This window comes from Lathyrus oleraceus, chromosome 4 (assembly GCF_024323335.1).
Source record: "Lathyrus oleraceus cultivar Zhongwan6 chromosome 4, CAAS_Psat_ZW6_1.0, whole genome shotgun sequence".
NCBI classification, from domain to species: domain Eukaryota; kingdom Viridiplantae; phylum Streptophyta; class Magnoliopsida; order Fabales; family Fabaceae; genus Lathyrus; species Lathyrus oleraceus.
In genome coordinates, this window is record NC_066582.1 from 342434478 (window position 1) to 342456426 (window position 21949).

Sequence of the window (21949 nt, forward strand, 5' to 3'; positions counted from 1 at the left end):
TACCTATACATACTCCAATCACACCAATCAGACTCCAGCTGACCATAAGTACTAGTGAAAAAAAACAACACCAGTCAATAGTAGATATGCATTGTCAGAGCATACAACCTCAACCAACCTCTGAATCTTCATATTCTCACTCCTTGAAAGAACTGCCACTTCTGAGCGTGGTGTTTGAATAACAAGATTCATGGTCCCAATCCTCTTAAATGAAATAGTAATCAGGTTACCCCATTATTGACTTCTAACAACCAGGGGACTTGTCTTCCAACACAACATAGTACTTCAGGGAACAACTATCCAACCCTGATCAATCTACAGGAATAGGACAAACAGCAGGAAATTGCACAATGTCACATCTCAACCAGCTCCACTTCTAGAGATCAGACTTCTAAAAGTGACCGTCTTGAGCACACACACAGTTGACCCTACCCTTGTCAACTTAGCACACACAGATGTCTCCTCTTCCAGGTTAGGAGTAGGTTCCAAACAAAAGTATCTCTTTGTTTGACGCCTAAAACCATCTGCTCTTCAACCAGTAGGTGCATACTTGTTGAACAGCGTGTTCTAACATCACATAGAACATTAGTTCCACCTGCTTGGAACAAACCCTCCTTGAAAGTCTTCAAGGTCTTCATATGCACTACCCAAGTGAGTAAAAGAATCAGTGATCAGGTGATTCTTACCATGATGAGTGGACTTGAGGAGACTCAAGTATCTTTGACATCCTCAGTAGATTATGATGAAATCTTGACTACAGCAGCCTTTCATCCATATGAGGGAAAACTGCATCAGAGTTTGAGTTTTTCCAGGTATTATGCAGCGGAATTCATAATACAACTCAACCTATGAACACACACTTCACCAGATCAGCCTCCAAGACCATACCATGTTTGAATATGATTCAATACTAGTACAGTTGTCCCACACAAGGGCCAATTGCCAACCTCCTGAGACAGGTACACACAGTTCCCGATATGAATAGTCCATCCATCTACTTCAAGGGACCATTCAGGGAAACCACAGAACCTTCCACAGGTTCCAACATCAGTACTAACATAACTCCTTGCAAGATACCAGAAAGTATCACCCATGGATCTCATCCAGAAACAGAACAGGATGCCTGCTCTGATACCATTTGAAATTCTGGCATAGTCAGAATTCAGATGTTCTACTCCAAGTCATGACATATGATCCAACATTGTCACTAATACAGCAAGACAGTTATACAATTTAAACCCTGTACTAATATACACATGTACACAGATGTCACGACATCTGCTTCTATGTCACCCTAGAATGGAGGAACACCTAGTTATGTGCATCTGGTAGAAAGACTCAGTAGAGAGCAACCATAGCTCTAACTTTTGTTATTTTCCTACACAGTTATCAGCAAGATGTCTCAATAGTGATTTGGACATCATCTGTTACATTAATCCAGTTTGCTGGCCTTGTACTTGTATTTCCTAAAGGTTGAACAAGTTAATCTAATTTCCACTTATTAGGGTGCTAACACATAGGCTATTTGTTAGGTTCATTACATGTAGTTCAGTTGTTAGTTTAGCCTGAGAAAATTACTGAAACAGAAAAACTAATCATCCTACAATTCAGCACATGCTGTCAGGAATGCATGTTACAACATTCAGTTTGACAACCAGACATAAACCTCATGCTGATTCAGTTATGTCCCTGAAAACCGACTGTGCTAAATTTGTTGTACTGCAATAGACTAACCAGTCTCTACTTCAGTATCAGCATACATGACTAACTATCAAGACATCCAGTTTGACAGTTTCACAATGATCCTTTGCCCAGGTCCGTTATCCTCTTGATAGTCAGACTGACATAAATACTGAACTGAAGCAGACAAACCAACCTGCCTATTATTCAGTATATGTTGTTAATGACGAATGTCAAAACATTCTGATTGACATTCAAACAGAAGGCTATGTATCAGGTCTGTTATTATCTTGATAAGCAGACTGAAATACAAGCTGAGTTATGGCAGACAGAATTATAACATGCAGAAGGTAAACAAACACAGGAAATTGTTAACCCAGTTCGGTGCAATATCACCTACTCTGGGGGCATACCAAGCCAGGAAGAAGATCCACTATTAGCAGTATTAATTCAGAGTTAAACTCCCCCGTTTACAACTCTTCACTTAATCCCTACCCAATGCAATCTATACCTAGGAACTCCTAGATAGAAACCTCCAGTTTCCATTCCTATCACTACAAGTACAATGTAATGTTAAACAACTTGAACTTGCTTCACAGCTTCATTCAAGAACAAACAACTCTTACCTACAGGCTTTGAGTTACAAATACTCTCAGTTTTGGAACACTGAGAAACACATGGTAACCTTCCCACAGGTTGGGAGGTTTACCTCACACACACCCCTAATTTTTCATTCTAAGAGGCTTGCAAAAACTAGGTTACAATGTGCTATTTATAACCTAATCACCCAACTGGATTTGGGCCTTCAGAAATCGCAGCAAACTTCTTCTTTGCTGTTACAAAGTCAGCAGAAAATTTCTGCTACAAATAAGGTCTTCAATCTTTTAGTTCCTAAAATCTCTCCATATATATCTCCATATTTGGAGCCTATATATATTCTGATTGAGTCTTTAAGACCTCCACATGGGAGTTAGGATATTCACCAAATATCCTCACTAATCCCAGAATATATATTGAATTAATTAATTCAGTTTTCTACACATGTACGATGTCACAGACATGATGTCGTGACATCGTACATGACATGTTGGTCCAGATGTTGAACTTCTTCAACCCAACATGGTAAAACAACAGAGATGATTACATTATTTGTTTTACAAAATTAATGCCAATCCTAAGGTATTAATAGTTTACCCACGGGTCCCCTTCTTGCAGAGTTAGGTGCCCCTGATAAATCAGCTGATGTACTCTGGCTTTGAAAGTGTTGTAGTCCTCGGTCGAGTGTCCTACTGATCCAACATGATATCCATAATACACGTTGTGATTATAACTTGGTGGGAATGGTTGTGGAGGAGGCTTTAGAGGCTTGGGAATCACCGTTGAGCTCTGAATTAGATATGGCAGGCGGCGACTGTATGGCATATGAATCAGATCTAGAGGAGCATTCCTTTGTTCCAGATTATTCTGAGGTTTGCGTTGATTCTGAGCTTGCTAATTTTGCAGAATTTGAGCCTGCTGAGGTTGTTGATAACTTGTTGGCGCTTGTTGGAGCGGAGGATGTTGATAATGAGTCGTAGCAGCATACATGTAGTATGGTACGGGATTTATGGGTGCTTGAAACTGAGATTGAATATTTTCTATGACAACACTTGTTTCTTCCTTTCTCTTCATCTTCGGGGACCCATAGTGGGGTTTCTTTGCTCCCTTAGCTACGACTTTTGTGTCTTGGGTCTTACCGATCTTCAAACAGTTCTTGAATCACTCACCAGAAATGACCAGGTCTGAGAAACTCGAGGAGGCGCTTCTAACCATCCTGTCAAGATAAGGCCCCTGAAGTGTATTCATAAATATGCCTACTAGTTCTCTTTCCATAGGAGAGGTTGAACCCTAGCAGCTAAGTCTCTCCACCACTGGGCATACTCCTTGAACGACTCATCTGATTTTTGAACGAGGCTTTGGAGCTGAGTCCGATGAGGAGCCATGTCTGAATTGTACTGATAATGCTTCAGGAAAGCTTCAACTAGTTCTCTCCAAGTTTGTATATGTGTCTGTTCCAGCTGCATATACCATTCGAGAGAAGCCTCACTAAGGCTATCTTGGAAAAAAATGCATTAACAGTTTTTCATCATCTGAATGAGCAACCATCTTCCTGCAAATAGCTCGGATGTGGGTCTTTGGACAGGTAACCCCTTTGTATTTTTCAAAGACATGGACTTTGAACTTAGCCGGAATCTTCATGTCGGGTACTAGGCACATATCTGCAACATCTAACCCAAAGGCATTAGGTCCTTGGATAGCTTTCAACTTTTCTTCCAGAATACAGAACTTTGCTTCCATCTCAGCAGTCAATGGTCCAAAAGCGTCATAAACTGAGTCATCCCTTGTAGTGAAGAAAAACTCTTAATGATAAACTATCTCAAGTTGAGCCATTCCACTGACATGGATGTTGAACGTTTAAGCAACATTTTGATACACATGACCTCTTTTAGGAGGTGGTTGAGTCACAACAAATGTACCAGTTCCCCATAGTGGATTTACTGGAAGAAATACAGCAGGGTTAGAAGCAGCAGCTCTCATATTATCCTTCACATTTCTTCCTGACCTCTGGCTATAACTTGCACAATCTCCATAGTTGACTTGTCGCTATCGAGAAAACGGAGAGGGTCGACCTACAAGTGTCAAAAATAAAATGAAACAGAGTCGCCACCGAATTTTATTTAATTTCCTCTTGAAGGGAGAGGAGAGGGAAAATAGTCGACAAAACCATCAAGAAAAGGTATGCACACAGAAAGTGAAATATGAATAAAGAATCGGTCTCACAATTGAGATTGGGTTTGGAAGTCGGTTACATAAGAGGAAGGTATTAACACCCCTCACGTCCATGGTACTCCATGGGAACCATTTAAGGTGTCAACGTATATAAGTATTTATCTTGTTTATTGCTTTATTTTTTTAAATAGTGTGAAAGAATGGTTTTTGGATTTTTATTATTGAGCTCGGAAAGGATTGTGGCCCTTGTGCCTAGATATCATTCATCGGGTAATGAAGAATCAAATCTTTGTAGTTCGGAGTAGAAAATGTTTGTGGGTTGGTTGATTTTACCTTTGAGAAAAGGGTTTTCGGTGTGGTGCCCTAAGGCGCAAAAATGGGTTTTATGAGTTGTGTTGATTTTACATTGAAAAAGGGTTTATGAAAATAATATTTGCGATTAGATTGCAATAAAGTCTATGGGCGGAAGTGAATATTCTAGACAAACAAGCCAAGCGTCTTGTGTCCAAAATACTCAGAGTATGGGTAGGAAAGCTTCATTCTTACTCATTCTCCACCACTTAAGGCTCATGGCGCACAATACTAATCATAGTTATAATATATTTTGAATTTGATTAAGAAAATGCCACTTGACATTGAATCAAGGGTTTGTTTATTTGATTATGAAATTAGTGACAGGTAATGCAAAGTAACCAAACAAGAAAATAAAGGGTCTCATTATAAGGTAGCCCAAGAGAAAGCCTTGTGAATACAAATGTGTCCTAAGCTAACAAATGGATAATGGTCTTATAGTCATGTCTCCCTAGGGTAGTGCCATGATGCCAATCTTACAACATGAATGTAAGTTACAGATGAAATCCAAAGTTAAGGTAAAAGGTCAAAAGATAAGAGTAAGGTCCTCCAAGCAAAGGTCCTAAATGATATCCTATAAGTCTAATGGTTTATTACAAATGGAATGAATCTTTTTGGTCTTATCATTTTTATCATGTTTTTATTGTTTTTAATTGTATGTTGACAATAAAGTAAAGAGAAATAAATAAACATGCATGATGAGTATATACAAATATGATGATAATGAGTGCTATAAAATAAATTACAATGCAAAGACACAAAAGTAAATAGCAACTTCACATTAACAATGGTTACTGAGTATGGATGACATAAAATAAAACACAAGACAATGGTAATAATAACAATAAGACCATAATAACAAAGGTTAGTGATAAACAAAGTTAATGATGAAAAAAGTTAGTGGTTAGTTAAATGTACAAAGTAAACATTTGAGGATTATCTATCCATAGGTCAAAAGATTCAAAATATGGCGCATCAAGGGATAACTTATCATTGATGAAAAGTATTGAAGATGACCCATGAGCATATAACAATAGATTTGAAACAATGAAAGTTATATAACCCCAAATCCATCTATCAATAATTTGACAAATAGAAGATTGTACCACAAAAAAGTTACAAGTTAACAAGTTGATTAATGTACAAGTTAAGGATTTATTAAGTTATGTACAAGTTATATACAAGTTAAATATGAGAGCACAAGTATGAGAATGTTAGTAATTAATGGAATCAAAACAAACAAATGGATTAGCAAATTAGTATACACAAACATGACTTCATCTATGTATCAAATAACTCAAGTTTGGTTTAAATAGAGGCAACCTATCAATGCCTCAAATTATCATGAATGATCCATTGATCATTCATTGATAGGTTTGAAACATTGAAGGTTTTATCAATCCTAAACAACCATGGTCATGACCTAATAGATTTATTCAACCAATATAAATATAAAAATGGATAAAGAATAAATTGGAAATAATAACAATAACATTGTTTGATTGAAAATGGTGAATAAAAATTAGTAAGAGCAAAACTCCCAAAAAAAGTGTGTAAACCAAACTAAACCATTTATATCAAACCTGACTCAAGTCTCTCTCAGAAAACAACCCATGAATATCCAACCATTTTTAAAACAAAAACATAACTGAAGTGCTAATGAGTTTGAGCTACAATCATTACCAAAATGCAAAAAAACTAAGTTGTTGTGGTGTTGAGCTTGAATATGAAGCAAGAGGTTTGGAATGGAGGTGATTATGGTTGAAATTTAATGAAGGGGCTCAGTTGTGAATGTTAGAGAATGGAAGGTTTTGAGGCAAAAATGAAATGAGGGTAAAAGTTGATGGGGTTGATTTGAGAGGGAATGACTTGTATGAGTTTTTGGGTTAAGGTTTAAAGAGAGGGTTTGAGTGATGTTTTGACAGAATTTCTAGGGGTTGCTAGCTTGTCCAAATGAAGAGGAAATATTGTGCTATTTATAGGGACAACAAGTGGGTAGGTGGATGAAAAAATAATCACCTTGTGTAAAAAATAAAATTATTGTTGTTGTCTGCGCAAGTGTAACCGAGTACCAGGATTTGGGTAACCGGTTACACAAATCGAAAATGGCCTAGGGAGTCTGTGTAACGTGTAACACCCTTCTAAACTACCCCAAATAATTAATTAAAATAACAATATACATATCAGAGTAAATATGCAATTAAGGGTGTCACACAATCATTTCACACCATTCACCATAATATTTAGTCATGCTCGTTATTTAACTCAAAACATAAAGTATTGCACAATACGCAGCGGATAGAGATCAAATCGATCATTCAAAACATGTAACACATTACATGTAAAATGGTTCACAACCAACAATAAAACATTTAAAACATCCCATCCCGATGTTACATCTACCAGAGCATGACCCACTAAGGAGACTACACTAGACTCCAAGCACTAGCTTCTACTCAATCACAGCTCGTTACCTGAAAAATAGTTGTAAGGGTGAGTTCCTCAATCGATATAACAAGCATTATAAAATATCATGTCATGTTAAGTAATTTAACACATTAATCACCCTAATCACATCACACATTCAGTAACGGCACATCAACTCAAATATCATACTCAATACCAACACAATTCATACTCATACTCAATGCCAACACAAACACACGTATAATATTGGAATACATCCATTCATATTATACGCCATACATACATTATGCAATGAGACTCCATGCATGCGGTACCGACTATTCGTGAACATATAGTTCAACCTCACCGATCAAATCCAGATACGGCTACCAAGCCCACTAGTCCCACTCATTTGAGACCTAGTGACTCACTCACTAATTCCTCACCATGGGAATTAGCTACCACCCTAAGGGCTATGCTATGCACGCTAATCACCTAGCATGCAAACATCAACAACAATCTACAATGATTTACTCACTAATTCCTCACCATGGGAATTAGCTACCACCATAAAGGCCACAATATGCATGCTAATTCACCTAGCAATGCAACATCATCAACAACAATCCACAATGGACATATGCTCACACTCTAAGCCATAAAACAGTCCATTCACCAACACATGCATAATACATACATTCCCAACATTATGCATATTTTCACACATCATCAGCATATTTATCACATAATTATATCATGTCATGCCAAATAATTCAATCACAGTATTAGCACACGCTACTAATACCTATCCTACTCAAAACAACGGGAAAATAATCCCTACTATATCACACACCGATATAGGCCAATCCCCAATTATGTTCACAACATTAAAATACCAATTTTCCCACTTTTCAACAGTGTTAACCGGTTAACGCCCTGGGTTAACCGGTTAACGCAACACAGAACACACTTTCTGGCAAAATGCAACAGTGTTAACCGGTTAACGCCCTGGGTTAACCGGTTAACGCAGACAAAACAACAGTTTTTCACAATTTATAACAGTGTTAACCGGTTAACACCCTGGGTTAACCGGTTAACGCAAGACAGAAAGCTATTCCTGCGCTAACACAAAGCAGAATGCAGAATTCTCTGCATTTTCCGCCGTTGGAGGACTTCCGGACCTCCGATTCCAATTCCGTAAAAAGCTACGTTTTCGGAAAATTACCACTCACACAAATACCGATTCAATTACATCTTTAATACAACTTATCCAACACAACTTTTCAGCATTCAACATCCCAATTAGGGTCAAATCAATGGCTTATCACTACCCATTACATGTTAACCCATAATACCCATTAAACGACGATAAACCCCCCTTACCTGAGTTAATCCGGCAACTTTGAGCTTCAAGCTTTTCCGTTCTTCAACCCTTGCTCTCTAGCTCTTCCTCTTTGCCCTTTTTCCTCCTTTCAGCCGCTTCTCTGTTTTTCACGTAAAAACCTTCTTTACCAAATGAGACTCTTTTTCTTTATTCCCAACTTATATATATTTTCCAATAATTATTATTCCAATAATAATAATAATAATATTCCAAAATTCCAATTATTTAATTAAATTAATAAATATAATATTAACTTAAATTAAATAATTAGCTTATTTTTATCGGGGTGTTACAACTCTCCCCCACTAAAAGAGTTTTCGTCCTCGAAAACATACCTCAAGCGAATAACTCCGGATAAGACTCCTTCATCTGACTCTCAAGTTCCCAAGTCACATTGCCACCTGCTGGTCCTCCCCAAGCTACCTTCACCAAAGCAATCTCTTTACCCCGCAACTGCTTCAACTCTCGATCCTCGATCCTCATAGGTGACGTTTCAACAGTCAGGTTATCTCTCACCTGTACATCATCTATTTGGACTACATGCGACGGATCAGGAATGTACCTCCTCAACTGAGACACATGAAACACCTCATGCAAATTCGCAAGTGACGGCGGTAAAGCGATACGATAGGCTACCTCCCCTATCCTCTCCAAAATCTGATAAGGACCAATAAATCGAGGCGTCAACTTCTTCGACTTCAAAGCTCGACCAACCCCAGTTATCGGAGTAACACGAAGAAACACATGATCTCCCTCTTGAAACTCAAGTGACTTCCTCCTCTTGTCGTGATAACTCTTCTGACGACTCTGAGCAATTCTCATCTTCTCCTGAATCATCTTAATCTTTTCCGTAGTCTGTTGAACAATCTCCGGTCCAACCACAGCACTCTCACCGGACTCATACCAACATAAAGGTGTCCGACATCTCCTACCATACAAAGCTTCAAACGGTGCCATACCAATGCTCGAATGAAAACTATTGTTGTAGGTAAACTCAATCAAAGGTAAATAACAATCCCAAGCACCTCCTTTTTCCAAAACACAAGCTCTCAAAAGATCCTCTAGTGACTGAATCGTCCTCTCAGTCTGACCATCAGTCTGCGGATGATATGCAGAACTCAATCTCAGCTTAGTTCCCAAAGCCCTCTGCAAACCTTCCCAGAACTTCGATGTAAATCTAGGATCTCTGTCCGAAACAATACTCGACGGAATACCATGCAAACTTACAATCTTCTCAATATACAACTCGGCTAATCTCTCTAACGGATAATCCATTCTGATCGGAATGAAATGAGCCGATTTCGTCAATCTATCTACAATCACCCAAATAGCTTCAAAATTCTTACTTGTCCTCGGTAAACCAGAAACAAAATCCATACTGATACTATCCCACTTCCACTCTGGAATAGCCAACGGTTGCATTAGCCCAGACGGCTTCTGATGCTCAATCTTTGACTTTTGACAAGTCAAGCAGGAATAAACAAAACTCGCAATTTCTCTTTTCATTCCCGACCACCAAAATAACTTTTTCAAATCATGATACATCTTCGTAGCTCCAGGATGAATACTCAGGCCACTACGATGTCCTTCCTCAAGAATACTCTTCTTAAGTTCGGTAACATCCGGAATACACACCCGATTACCAAATTTCAAAACACCATTCTCATCAACTCTGAATTCACCACCTTGACCTTGATTCACTAGAGTCAACTTATCAACCAAAAGCACATCGGATTTCTGACCTTCTCTAATCTCATCCAAAATACCACTCGTTAACTTCAACATTCCCAATTTAACGCTATTGTGAGTACTCTCACACACCAAACTCAAGTCTCTAAACTGCTCAATTAAATCCAATTCTCTAACCATTAACATAGACATATGCAATGATTTCCGACTCAATGCATCAGCCACTACGTTTGCTTTACCCGGATGGTAATTCAAACCAAAGTCATAATCCTTCAGAAACTCTAACCATCTCCTCTGCCTCATATTCAGCTCTTTCTGATCAAACAAATACTTCAAACTTTTATGGTCACTGAAAACTTCAAATCTTGACCCGTACAAGTAATGCCTCCATAACTTCAGAACAAATACCACAGCTGCCAACTCTAAATCGTGTGTCGGATAGTTCCTCTCATGAACCCTCAGCTGTCTCGAATCATAAGCTATAACCTGCTTATTCTGCATCAACACACCACCCAAACCCAACAATGAAGCATCACAGTAAACCTCAAATGGTTCCGACGGACTCGGTAATATCAGAATAGGAGCAGTAGTTAACCTTCTCTTTAACTCTTGGAAACCTTCTTCACATTTTGAGTCCCAAACAAACGCTTGCCCCTTTCTAGTCAACATCGTCAACGGTAATGCCAACTTAGAAAATCCCTCAATGAATTTCCTATAATAGCCTGCAAGTCCAAGAAAACTCCTTATCTCAGAAACTGACTTCGGAGCTTCCCACTTAGATACCGCTTCTATCTTAGAAGGATCAACAGCAACACCACCTCTTGAAATCACATGACCAAGAAAACTAACCTCTTCTAACCAAAATTCACACTTAGACAGCTTAGCAAATAACTTCTTTTCTCGTAGAACTCCTAAAACCACTCTCAAATGTTCAGCATGCTCTTCTTCAGATTTCGAATACACCAAAATATCGTCAATAAACACCACAACAAACTTGTCTAGATACGGATGGAAAATCCTATTCATATACTCCATAAATACTCCAGGCGCATTAGTCACACCAAAAGGCATTACAGAATACTCATAATGTCCATACCTTGTTCTGAAAGCAGTCTTCTGAATATCCTCAGTTTTCACACGTATCTGATGATATCCCGACCTCAAATCTATTTTGCTGAACACACTCGCACCAACTAACTGATCCATCAAATCATCAATCCTCGGCAAAGGATACCGATTCTTGATCGTCACTTTATTCAGTTGCCTGTAGTCCACACACAACCTCATAGTACCTTCTTTCTTCTTAACCAATAACACTGGTGCACCCCACGGTGACACACTCGGACGAATAAATTTCTTATCCAACAGATCTTCCAACTGACTCTTCAATTCAGTTAACTCAACAGCAGACATACGGTACGGAGCCATCGATATCGGCCTAGTACCAGGTACCAAATCAATCGAGAACTCAACTTCACGCTTTGGCGGTAATTCATTCACTTCTTCCGGAAACACATCAGGAAAATCACACACCACAGCTAGATCACAAATCACCAGTTTATCTTTAGCCTCCAAAGTCGCCAACAGCATAAACAACTCTGCCCCATCTGCTACTGCCTCATTCACCTGCCTTGCTGATAGAAACAAACTCTTTCCTTCCTCATTCTCAGGAAAAATCACAGTCTTATCAAAACAGTTGATATAAACTCGGTTAAACACCAACCAGTTCATACCCAGAATAACATCAATCTGCCCTAGTGGAAGACACACGAGGTCTATCCAAAAGTCTCTACTAAAAATACTCAAGGGACAATTTAAACAAACGGAAGTAGTAGTCACTGAACCCTTCGCAGGAGTATCAATCACCATACTACCATGCATCTCAGATATCTCTAACTTAAGTTTCACAGCACAATCCAAAGATATAAAGGAATGAGTCGCACCTGTGTCAATAATAGCTACAAGAGGAACGCCATTAATATAACACGTACCTCGGATCAAACGATCATCTGCAAAAGTCTCAGAACCCGATAACGCAAAGACCTTGCCTCCTGACTGATTCTCCTTCTTCGGCTTAGGACACTGTGGACTGATATGACCCACTTCTCCACAGTTAAAACAAGTCACAGTCTTCAACCGGCACTCTGCATCCAAGTGACCACCTTTTCCACACTTGAAACACTTCTTCTCATTACTGGTACACTCATGGATACGATGTCCAGCCTGACCACATCTGTAACACTTAGCAGGGGCACTAGAGTCTCCTCCACTAGGCCTCCTCATCCCACTCTGTCTCTGGAAACCTTTGTCAGCTGCATACGGTTTCCCACGATCATTCTGATTCTTGCCTTTCCTATCAACCCTTTGCTGATAGCTCTCTGCTCTAGCCTTGGTATCCTGTTCAAAAATCCTGCAACAGTCAACCAAATCAGAAAACACTCTAATCCGCTGATACCCAATAGCCTGCTTGATCTCAGGACGTAACCCGTTCTCAAACTTCACACATTTCGAAAATTCTCCAGCAGCCTCAGCATAGGGAGTGTAATACTTCGACAGCTCTGTGAACTTAGCAGCATACTCAGTAACAGACCGATTGCCCTGCTTCAATTCTAAGAACTCTATCTCTTTCTTTCCTCTAACATCCTCTGGAAAATACTTCCTCAGGAATCTCTCTCTGAACATAGCCCAAGTGATCTCAGCATTCCCAGCAGATTCCAACTCAGTGCGGGTAGCAACCCACCAATCATCTGCTTCCTCTGACAGCATATGCGTACCGAACCTGACCTTCTGGTTATCGGCACACTCAGTCACTCGGAAGATTCTCTCGATCTCCTTCAACCACTTCTGAGCACCATCTGGATCGTATGCTCCCTTGAACATTGGAGGATTGTTCTTCTGGAACTCACTCAATTGACGAGCAGCTCCCATTCCCACAACATTCGGATTCCCTCCAAGTACTCCAGCTAGCATACCCAGAGCCTCAACAATCGCAGCATCGTCTCTACCTCTTCCAGCCATCTCTATTCTGAAAACCCAACAAGCTAAAACAATAAGTACTGATAGGGTTACACAACACCTATCCCGTACAGGGGAACAGAATAATTACGACTCGACTCGACCGACTATGCTCTGATACCACTAATGTAACACCCTTCTAAACTACCCCAAATAATTAATTAAAATAACAATATACATATCAGAGTAAATATGCAATTAAGGGTGTCACACAATCATTTCACACCATTCACCATAATATTTAGTCATGCTCGTTATTTAACTCAAAACATAAAGTATTGCACAATACGCATCGGATAGAGATCAAATCGATCATTCAAAACATGTAACACATTACATGTAAAATGGTTCACAACCAACAATAAAACATTTAAAACATCCCATCCCGATGTTACATCTACCAGAGCATGACCCACTAAGGAGACTACACTAGACTCCAAGCACTAGCTTCTACTCAATCACAGCTCGTTACCTGAAAAATAGTTGTAAGGGTGAGTTCCTCAATCGATATAACAAGCATTATAAAATATCATGTCATGTTAAGTAATTTAACACATTAATCACCCTAATCACATCACACATTCAGTAACGGCACATCAACTCAAATATCATACTCAATACCAACACAATTCATACTCATACTCAATGCCAACACAAACACACGTATAATATTGGAATACATCCATTCATATTATACGCCATACATACATTATGCAATTAGACTCCATGCATGCGGTACCGACTATTTGTGAACATATAGTTCAACCTCACCGATCAAATCCAGATACGGCTACCAAGCCCACTAGTCCCACTCATTTGAGACCTAGTGACTCACTCACTAATTCCTCACCATGGGAATTAGCTACCACCCCAAGGGCTATGCTATGCACGCTAATCACCTAGCATGCAAACATCAACAACAATCTACAATGATTTACTCACTAATTCCTCACCATGGGAATTAGCTACCACCATAAAGGCCACAATATGCATGCTAATTCACCTAGCAATGCAACATCATCAACAACAATCCACAATGGACATATGCTCACACTCTAAGCCATAAAACAGTCCATTCACCAACACATGCATAATACATACATTCCCAACATTATGCATATTTTCACACATCATCAGCATATTTATCACATAATTATATCATGTCATGCCAAATAACTCAATCACAGTATTAGCACACGCTACTAATACCTATCCTACTCAAAACAACGGGAAAATAATCCCTACTATATCACACACCGATATAGGCCAATCCCCAATTATGTTCACAACATTAAAATACCAATTTTCCCACTTTTCAACAGTGTTAACCGGTTAACGCCCTGGGTTAACCGGTTAACGCAACACAGAACACACTTTCTGGCAAAACGCAACAGTGTTAACCGGTTAACGCCCTGGGTTAACCGGTTAACGCAGACAAAACAGCAGTTTTTCACAATTTATAACAGTGTTAACCGGTTAACACCCTGGGTTAACCGGTTAACGCAAGACAGAAAGCTATTCCTGCGCTAACACAAAGCAGAATGCAGAATTCTCTGCATTTTCCGCCGTTGGAGGACTTCCGGACCTCCGATTTCAATTCCGTAAAAAGCTACGTTTTCGGAAAATTACCACTCACACAAATACCGATTCAATTACATCTTTAATACAACTTATCCAACACAACTTTTCAGCATTCAACATCCCAATTAGTGTCAAATCAATGGCTTATCACTACCCATTACATGTTAACCCATAATACCCATTAAACGACGATAAACCCCCCTTACCTGAGTTAATCCGGCAACTTTGAGCTTCAAGCTTTTCCGTTCTTCAACCCTTGCTCTCTAGCTCTTCCTCTTTGCCCTTTTTCCTCCTTTCAGCCGCTTCTCTGTTTTTCACGTAAAAACCTTCTTTACCAAATGAGACTCTTTTTCTTTATTCCCAACTTATATATATTTTCCAATAATTATTATTCCAATAATAATAATAATAATATTCCAAAATTCCAATTATTTAATTAAATTAATAAATATAATATTAACTTAAATTAAATAATTAGCTTATTTTTATCGGGGTGTTACATAACGCAGGTGTAACCGGTTACCATAATTTGGGTAACCAGTTACACAGACCAAAATTTCCCATGGACATCTATTTAAAAGGGGTGTAACCGGTTACCCAAATTATGGTAACCGGTTACACCTGACTAAAAAGTGGAATTTTTCTTTGTTACATATTTTTCTTTGAAGCTTTATCCAGGAAACCCCAATTTTTTCTTAGGTGTGAACATCGTGCCTTGAGTCCGTGTAATATGCCTTTGGTTATGAATGTTTATGTAATTATGATGATGAAACAATGAATGCATGCTTGTGTAGTAAGGCCATGGATTAGATGAAAGTTGTATAGGGTAGGGTAAATTTTTGGGTATGACAACTACCCCTATTTAATCTTCTTGGACCTAAATGTATGGATAACAAAGACTTCCAATGAGTTTATGGTATGAGGGGATTAAATACTAAAAGAGTAAGCGTAAATTTTCCCTACTGGGGGTGAAAGTGATATGAGTTGATTTTCTGGATATTACATGTGGGAAAGTTTTTTTACAAGATGGCAAATGATCTTGTTATGAGCTCATCTGTTGGGGAAGATGAATATGGTATTGATAATTATATATGGTATCCAATGCAATGAATGTTATGCAACATAAGTATATCTTAAAAAAGGAAAGTTGGATGACAAAACTCCAAGGAGAAAGGTAAGGGAGAAACTCTGTTGAGGATAAGAATCATGTAAAAGAGGTGACTTCCCCTAGGAACGGCTGGGGAGGAAAAAACTCAGCGATGATTCCTAGCAACGGCTGGAATACCTGACTCTGACGGGGAAAATTAGATTGAGTGATGATTCCTAACAACAACTGGAATACCTGACATCTACTGGGGATACCTTTAAGTTCAGTGATGATTCCTAGCAACGACTGGAATACCTGACTCTGTGGGGGATAATCTCTGGGTTCAGTGATGATTCCTAGTAACTACTAGAATACCTTACTCTTCTAGAGAGAATGAAGAGGTACAATGATGATTCTTAGCAATGAATAGAATACCTAACTCCGAGGGGAAGAAGAAATCCATCAATGATTCCTAGCAATGGCTGGAATACCTGACTTCTGTTGGGGATGAAACCAAATGGTTCAGTGACGTTTCCTAGCAACGGCTCGAATACCTGACTCTGGTTAGGGACGAATGAAAATTCAGTGTTGATTCTTAGCAACAGCTAGAATACCTTACTCGTATTGGGGAAAGAAACAAGTCCAGCGATGTTTCTTATCAACGACTAGAATACCTGACTTTGCAGGGGAGAGAAGAAGTTCAGCGACGATTCTTAGCAACGACTAGAATACGTGACTCTTCTGGGGAGAAGCAAGTTCAGTGATGATTCTCAGCAACAACTAGAATACCTGACTTTGCTTGGGGAGAAATTTGAGAACTAATGTCGACTCTACTATGGGATAATCCCTAGCAACGGCTAGGATGTTCCGAAATCTGAAAAGGACAATCCTAGCAACGACTCGAAAGGTCATAAATTTGATGAATTATTCTTGAGTAAGATTAGAATGTGAATTAAATAGGATACTTATGATTCAATGTTATGTATGCAAAATGTCGATGTATGTTCGGGCTATTGGGGAATATGCAAATGCAAGGTTTACAAATTGGGCCAAATATGATTGGGTTATGCGGGGGATAATTTGTTAAGAATGTCAATGATGATTGAGCTTCAAATTTTCTTGGGGAAAGTGTAACTGACTTCCCGACATCGGAATCTGGACCTTCCGATGTCCAAGTTGCGTCTGGTGAAATTTGAGAACTATTGAGCACGATTTCACTTCACAAATAAAGCAAGAAAAGTAAAACTATTGAGCACGTATGATGGAAATGATTTTGTTGATAAAAATGGTCCCAAAAATGGGTGATTTGTACAAGGAAGCAATTTCTAAAAGAGGCGATTGCAAAAAGAAATTGAAAAACTAGATTTTGGTATTGTCCTTATATCCTCGAAGATTCTCGGATCTTGCTTCGGAAGAAAGAGATTGGATTGACTCGTTGGGAAGTGTGGAAGATTCTTTGCGGAATGCAGCCTATCGCTTTCACGAATCCCTAATTTTTGCATAGACTGCCATTTTGGGTTTTCAATCTACCAGGATACCCATTTTTTGCATAAGCCTCCCTTTTGGGTTTTTAACTTATCGGTTCTCTCTTTTTTTAAACATAGTATTTTTTAACTGCATCCGTATTGACAAGGAACGGAAGATCTTCGCGATCCATAGTTGTGAGTATTAAGGCTCCTCTAGAGAAAACATTTCTTATAACATATGGGCCTTCATAGTTCAGCATCCATTTGCCCATCGGGTCAGTTTGAATTAGTAGAATCTTTCTCAATATAAGGTTTCCAGCCTTAAGGTTACGAGGAAAGACCTTATTGTCATGTGCCCTCTTGATACGGTTTTGGTAAAGCTGGTCGTGACAAATGGTTGCCAAGCGTTTCTCTTTAATGAGGTTCAACTGGTCAAATCTGTCTTGTACCCATTCAACTTCGTTAAGCTTGATGTCAGTAGAAATCCTTAAGGAAGGAATCTCTACTTCAACTGGAAGAATTGTATTCATGCCATACACAAGAGAGAAGGAGGTTGCCCCAATGGAGGTGCGTACGAAGGTACGATAGCCATGCAACGCAAATAGGAGCATCTCATGCCAATCTTTGTAGGTCTCCACAATCTTTTGCACGATTTTCTTGATGTTTTTGTTGGCTGCCTCAACTGCACCATTCATCTTTGGTCTATATGGCGAAGAGTTATGATGTTCGATCATGAAGTTCGTGCATAGATCTTTCAGCAACTTGTTATTGAGGTTAGATCCATTATCAGTAATGGTCTTATTTGGGACCCCATAATGACAAATGATTTCTTTCTTCAAGAAACGAGTCACCACTTGTCTTGTGAGATTTGCGTATGAGACTGCTTCCACCCCTTTAGTGAAATAGTCTATAGCTACCAAGATAAAGCGATGTCCGTTCGAGGAAGTTGGCTCAATACATCTAATCACGTCAATTCCCCATATGGAAAAAGGCCAAGGTGATGTCAGGACATTGAGTGGTACTAGTGGTACATGGATCTTGTCGGCATAGATTTGGCATTTATGGCATGTTTGGACATGGCAGTAGCAGTCAATCTCCATATTCATCCAATAGTAGCCGACTCTCAATATTTTCTTCACCATCGTGTGTCCACTAGCATGTGTCCCAAAGGAACCTTCGTGGATTTCCATTATAATTTCGTTTGCTTCTTGTTTATTTACACATCTAAGCAAGATCGAATCAGATTTCCTTTTGTACAATACCCATCCACTTAGAAAGAACTTGGCAGACTGTTTTCGGAGGTAGTTCTTATCGGTGATGGATGTGTTCTCAGGATATTCTTGGCTTTCCAATAACTTCATGATGTCGTAGTACCAAGGATGGCCATCAGCTTTATCTTCGGCTACCAAATAATAAGCAGGTTCGCCCAAGTAGTCAAGGTGGAAAAATGGTGCTTCATTTTTCCATTTGACCTTAAACATGGATGAAAGAATGTATAATGCATCGACCAACTGATTGTCCTCTCTAGGGATGTGATGGAATTAAATCTCGTCGAAGCACGGGATCAGCTTAAGGACATGCTCCTTATAAGGGATCAATTTGTAATCTCGGGCTTCCCAATCTCATTTGACTTAGCTGATGACCAAGGCTGAATCTCCGTGCACTGCAAGAATTTTGATCCTAAGATCAATAACAGCTTCTATTCCGAAGATAGAAGCCTCATACTCTTCCATATTGTTGGTACATTCAAAACACAACCTTGCCGTGAAAGGTAAGTGAAAACCAGTCGGGGAGGTGATGATTGCTCCAATGTCATTGCCATGAGCGTTAGAATCTCCATCAAACACAACTATCCACCGAGGTCCAAGTTTTGGTCCTTCCTTGGGACCAGGGATGTTGCAATCCCTAATCAACATGATCTCCTCATTAGGGAATTCAAAGCACATAGACTGGTAGTCCTCCAAAGGTTGTTGTGCAAGATAGTCTGGCAACATACCCCTCTTGATAGTTTTTTGAGTGACATGTTGGACGTCGTACTCAGTTAAATCCATTTTCCAATGGGCTACTCTTCCAGTTAGATAAGGCTTCTCGAAGATGTAATTGACTTGATCCATCTTGGAGATTAAGAGTATTGTGTGCGTGAGCATGTATTTCCTTAGGTGCTTGGTAGCCCAAGAAAGTGCACAACAGGTCTTCTCGAGCATTGAATACCTACTCTCACAATCAGTAAACTTATTGCTCAAGTAGTATATTGCATGCTCTTTTCTTCCAGTTTCGTTGTACTAGCCAAGGATACATCCCATAAATCCCTCAAGGACTGTTAAGTACATGATTAAAAGTCTTCCAGGCATGAGAGGCATCAGAATCTGAGGTTCTTGTAGATATTCCTTGATCTTTTCAAAGGCATTTTGAAAATTGTCGTTCCATATGACAACTTGATCCTTGTGAAGTAATTTGAAGATCGACTCACAGGTCGTCGTTAAATGAGATATGAACCGGGCAATGTAATTCAATCTCCCAAGAAATCTTCAGACCTCCTTCTTAGTTTTAGGTTCAGGTATAGCTTGTATGGTCTTTACCTTTTCAGTGTTTACTTTGATGCCTCGTTGGCTGACGATGAAACCTAGCAATTCATCGGATCTTACCCCAAATGTACATTTACTGGGGTTGAGTCTTAATTTAAACTTTCTCAAGAATTCAAATAGCTTCTCTATATTAACCAAATGCTCTTCTTCAGTTTGGGACTTGTCAATCATGTCATCGACATACACTTCAATCTCTTTATGAATCATCTCATGAAAGAGTGTTACCATTGCGCGTTGGTACGTGGTACCGACGTTCTTTAAGTCAAAGTGCATGACCTTGTAGCAAAAAGTTCCCTATTGAGTGATGAAGGTAGTTTTATCCATGTCATCCAGAGCCATTCTTATTTGGTTATATCTAAAGAAGCCATCCATAAAGGAGAAGACAGAGAATTGAGTTGTGTTATCCACCAGCACATCGATATGAGGTAGTGGGAAGTCGTCTTTGGGACTTGCTCTATTCAAGTCTCTGTAGTCTATGCAATACGTACTTTTCCATATTTCTTTTGTACAAGTATGATGTTGGCAATCCATTAAGGAAAGTTGGAAACTGCTAGAAAACCCACGTTAAGATACTTTTACACTTCCTCATTAATCTTCATTGTAATGTGGGGACGAGTCCTTCTTAGCTTTTTCTTCATAGGAGGGTAGTCTTCTTTGAGGGGTAGATGGTGGACCACGATGTCAGTATCGAGACCATGCATGTCTTGGTAGGACCATACAAACACATCCATATATTCTTATAGGAGTTTGACCAACTTTGCCTTCACATCTTGCAGAGTTGCACCTATTATGACCCCTTTCAGTTCCTCTTCAGTTCCAAGGTTGACCACTTCTACCGACTCTTCATGTGGCTGAATGACCTTTGATTCTTGTTTTAGTAGTCGAGCTAACTCCTCGGGGAGTTCACAATCTTCCTCAACGTCTTCATCGGCGTGATTGATTGGATTGTCGAAGTCATATGGGACCATAGCAAAATCGTTATCGGTGCAAATCAAGGGAAATCTGCATGATTCGTGCTTTTTATTTTGTGAAGGAGAAAAATTGATGAAACTTAAAGAAAAGTAGGAAAACATTGCCATTTTTTATTTACGTGAAAAATTAAAAATAAATGAAAGACGATGAACACAATTTGAATGTAAAGAGTGGCAATTTTGATTAATTGATTGATAGAAAATTTAACGGGGGACCGTACAAGTGATTCCCCCATGCTTTCGGCATAGCATGGGTTCTTTTATTCTTAAAGGGGAAAACATTAAATAGGAAAAAAAATACTTTTCGAACATCATGACTTCAGGAACTCAAATGTGGTTCAATTGGTTAACTCTTGTCCTTCAACCTTTTTGTAAACTAATCCTCCTTCCTCGGCTACACCATCTTCTTCCAAAGTACAAATATGATCATCTACGAGGTGTCCGACACTTTCAAAGAAATCTGAGAACGGGGGCACTTGTCCCTCTATAGCAATTTGCTTTTGTTTCTTCAATTTTTGGGAGTAGTATCCCAAGCCGGTACGATCCTTGTTGACGGGTAATTCTAGTATCCTTCCCCCAACCTTCGGGGTGTTCTTTATTTATGACAGTTTGAGCGTCCTTCAAAAAGGCCATCGGAAATTCAACAGTTTTAACTTTTCCTATAAGGACAACCATCTCAACATTGATAGCTTCAAATGATTGAAATGGGATTTCCTGTACCTCTCATCCTCCTTCAACATAACGGAAAGATGTCAAGTGACTGACCATAATGTCCTCCTCACCCTCAATAACCACTAGCTTATTGTTGACCAAGAATTTCAACCTTTGATGGAACGTCGATGTGACAGCACCGACCAAATGGATCCAGGGTCGTCCGAGTAGGAAACTATAAGTAGGGTATATGTCCATGACATAGAATGTTATGAAGAAGGTGTGGGGTCAAATTTTGGTGGGTAACTCCACTT

At 39.2% G+C, this 21949-nt stretch overlaps 2 protein-coding genes across 2 annotated transcripts; both read right to left on the reverse strand.

Annotated features, from left to right (window-relative positions):
- Positions 1-17556: 17556 nt before the first annotated feature.
- On the reverse strand, positions 17557-18909 carry LOC127137345 (uncharacterized). Its single transcript, XM_051063815.1, has 2 exons — positions 18117-18909; positions 17557-17939 (listed from the first exon to the last, which is right to left on the reverse strand). Exons 1-2 carry the CDS (start codon positions 18907-18909, stop codon positions 17557-17559), a joined length of 1176 nt encoding a protein of 391 aa, XP_050919772.1.
- Positions 18910-19059: 150 nt separating this feature from the next.
- Positions 19060-19542, reverse strand: LOC127137346 (uncharacterized). Its single transcript, XM_051063817.1, has one exon. It carries the CDS (start codon positions 19540-19542, stop codon positions 19060-19062), a length of 483 nt encoding a protein of 160 aa, XP_050919774.1.
- Positions 19543-21949: the final 2407 nt, after the last annotated feature.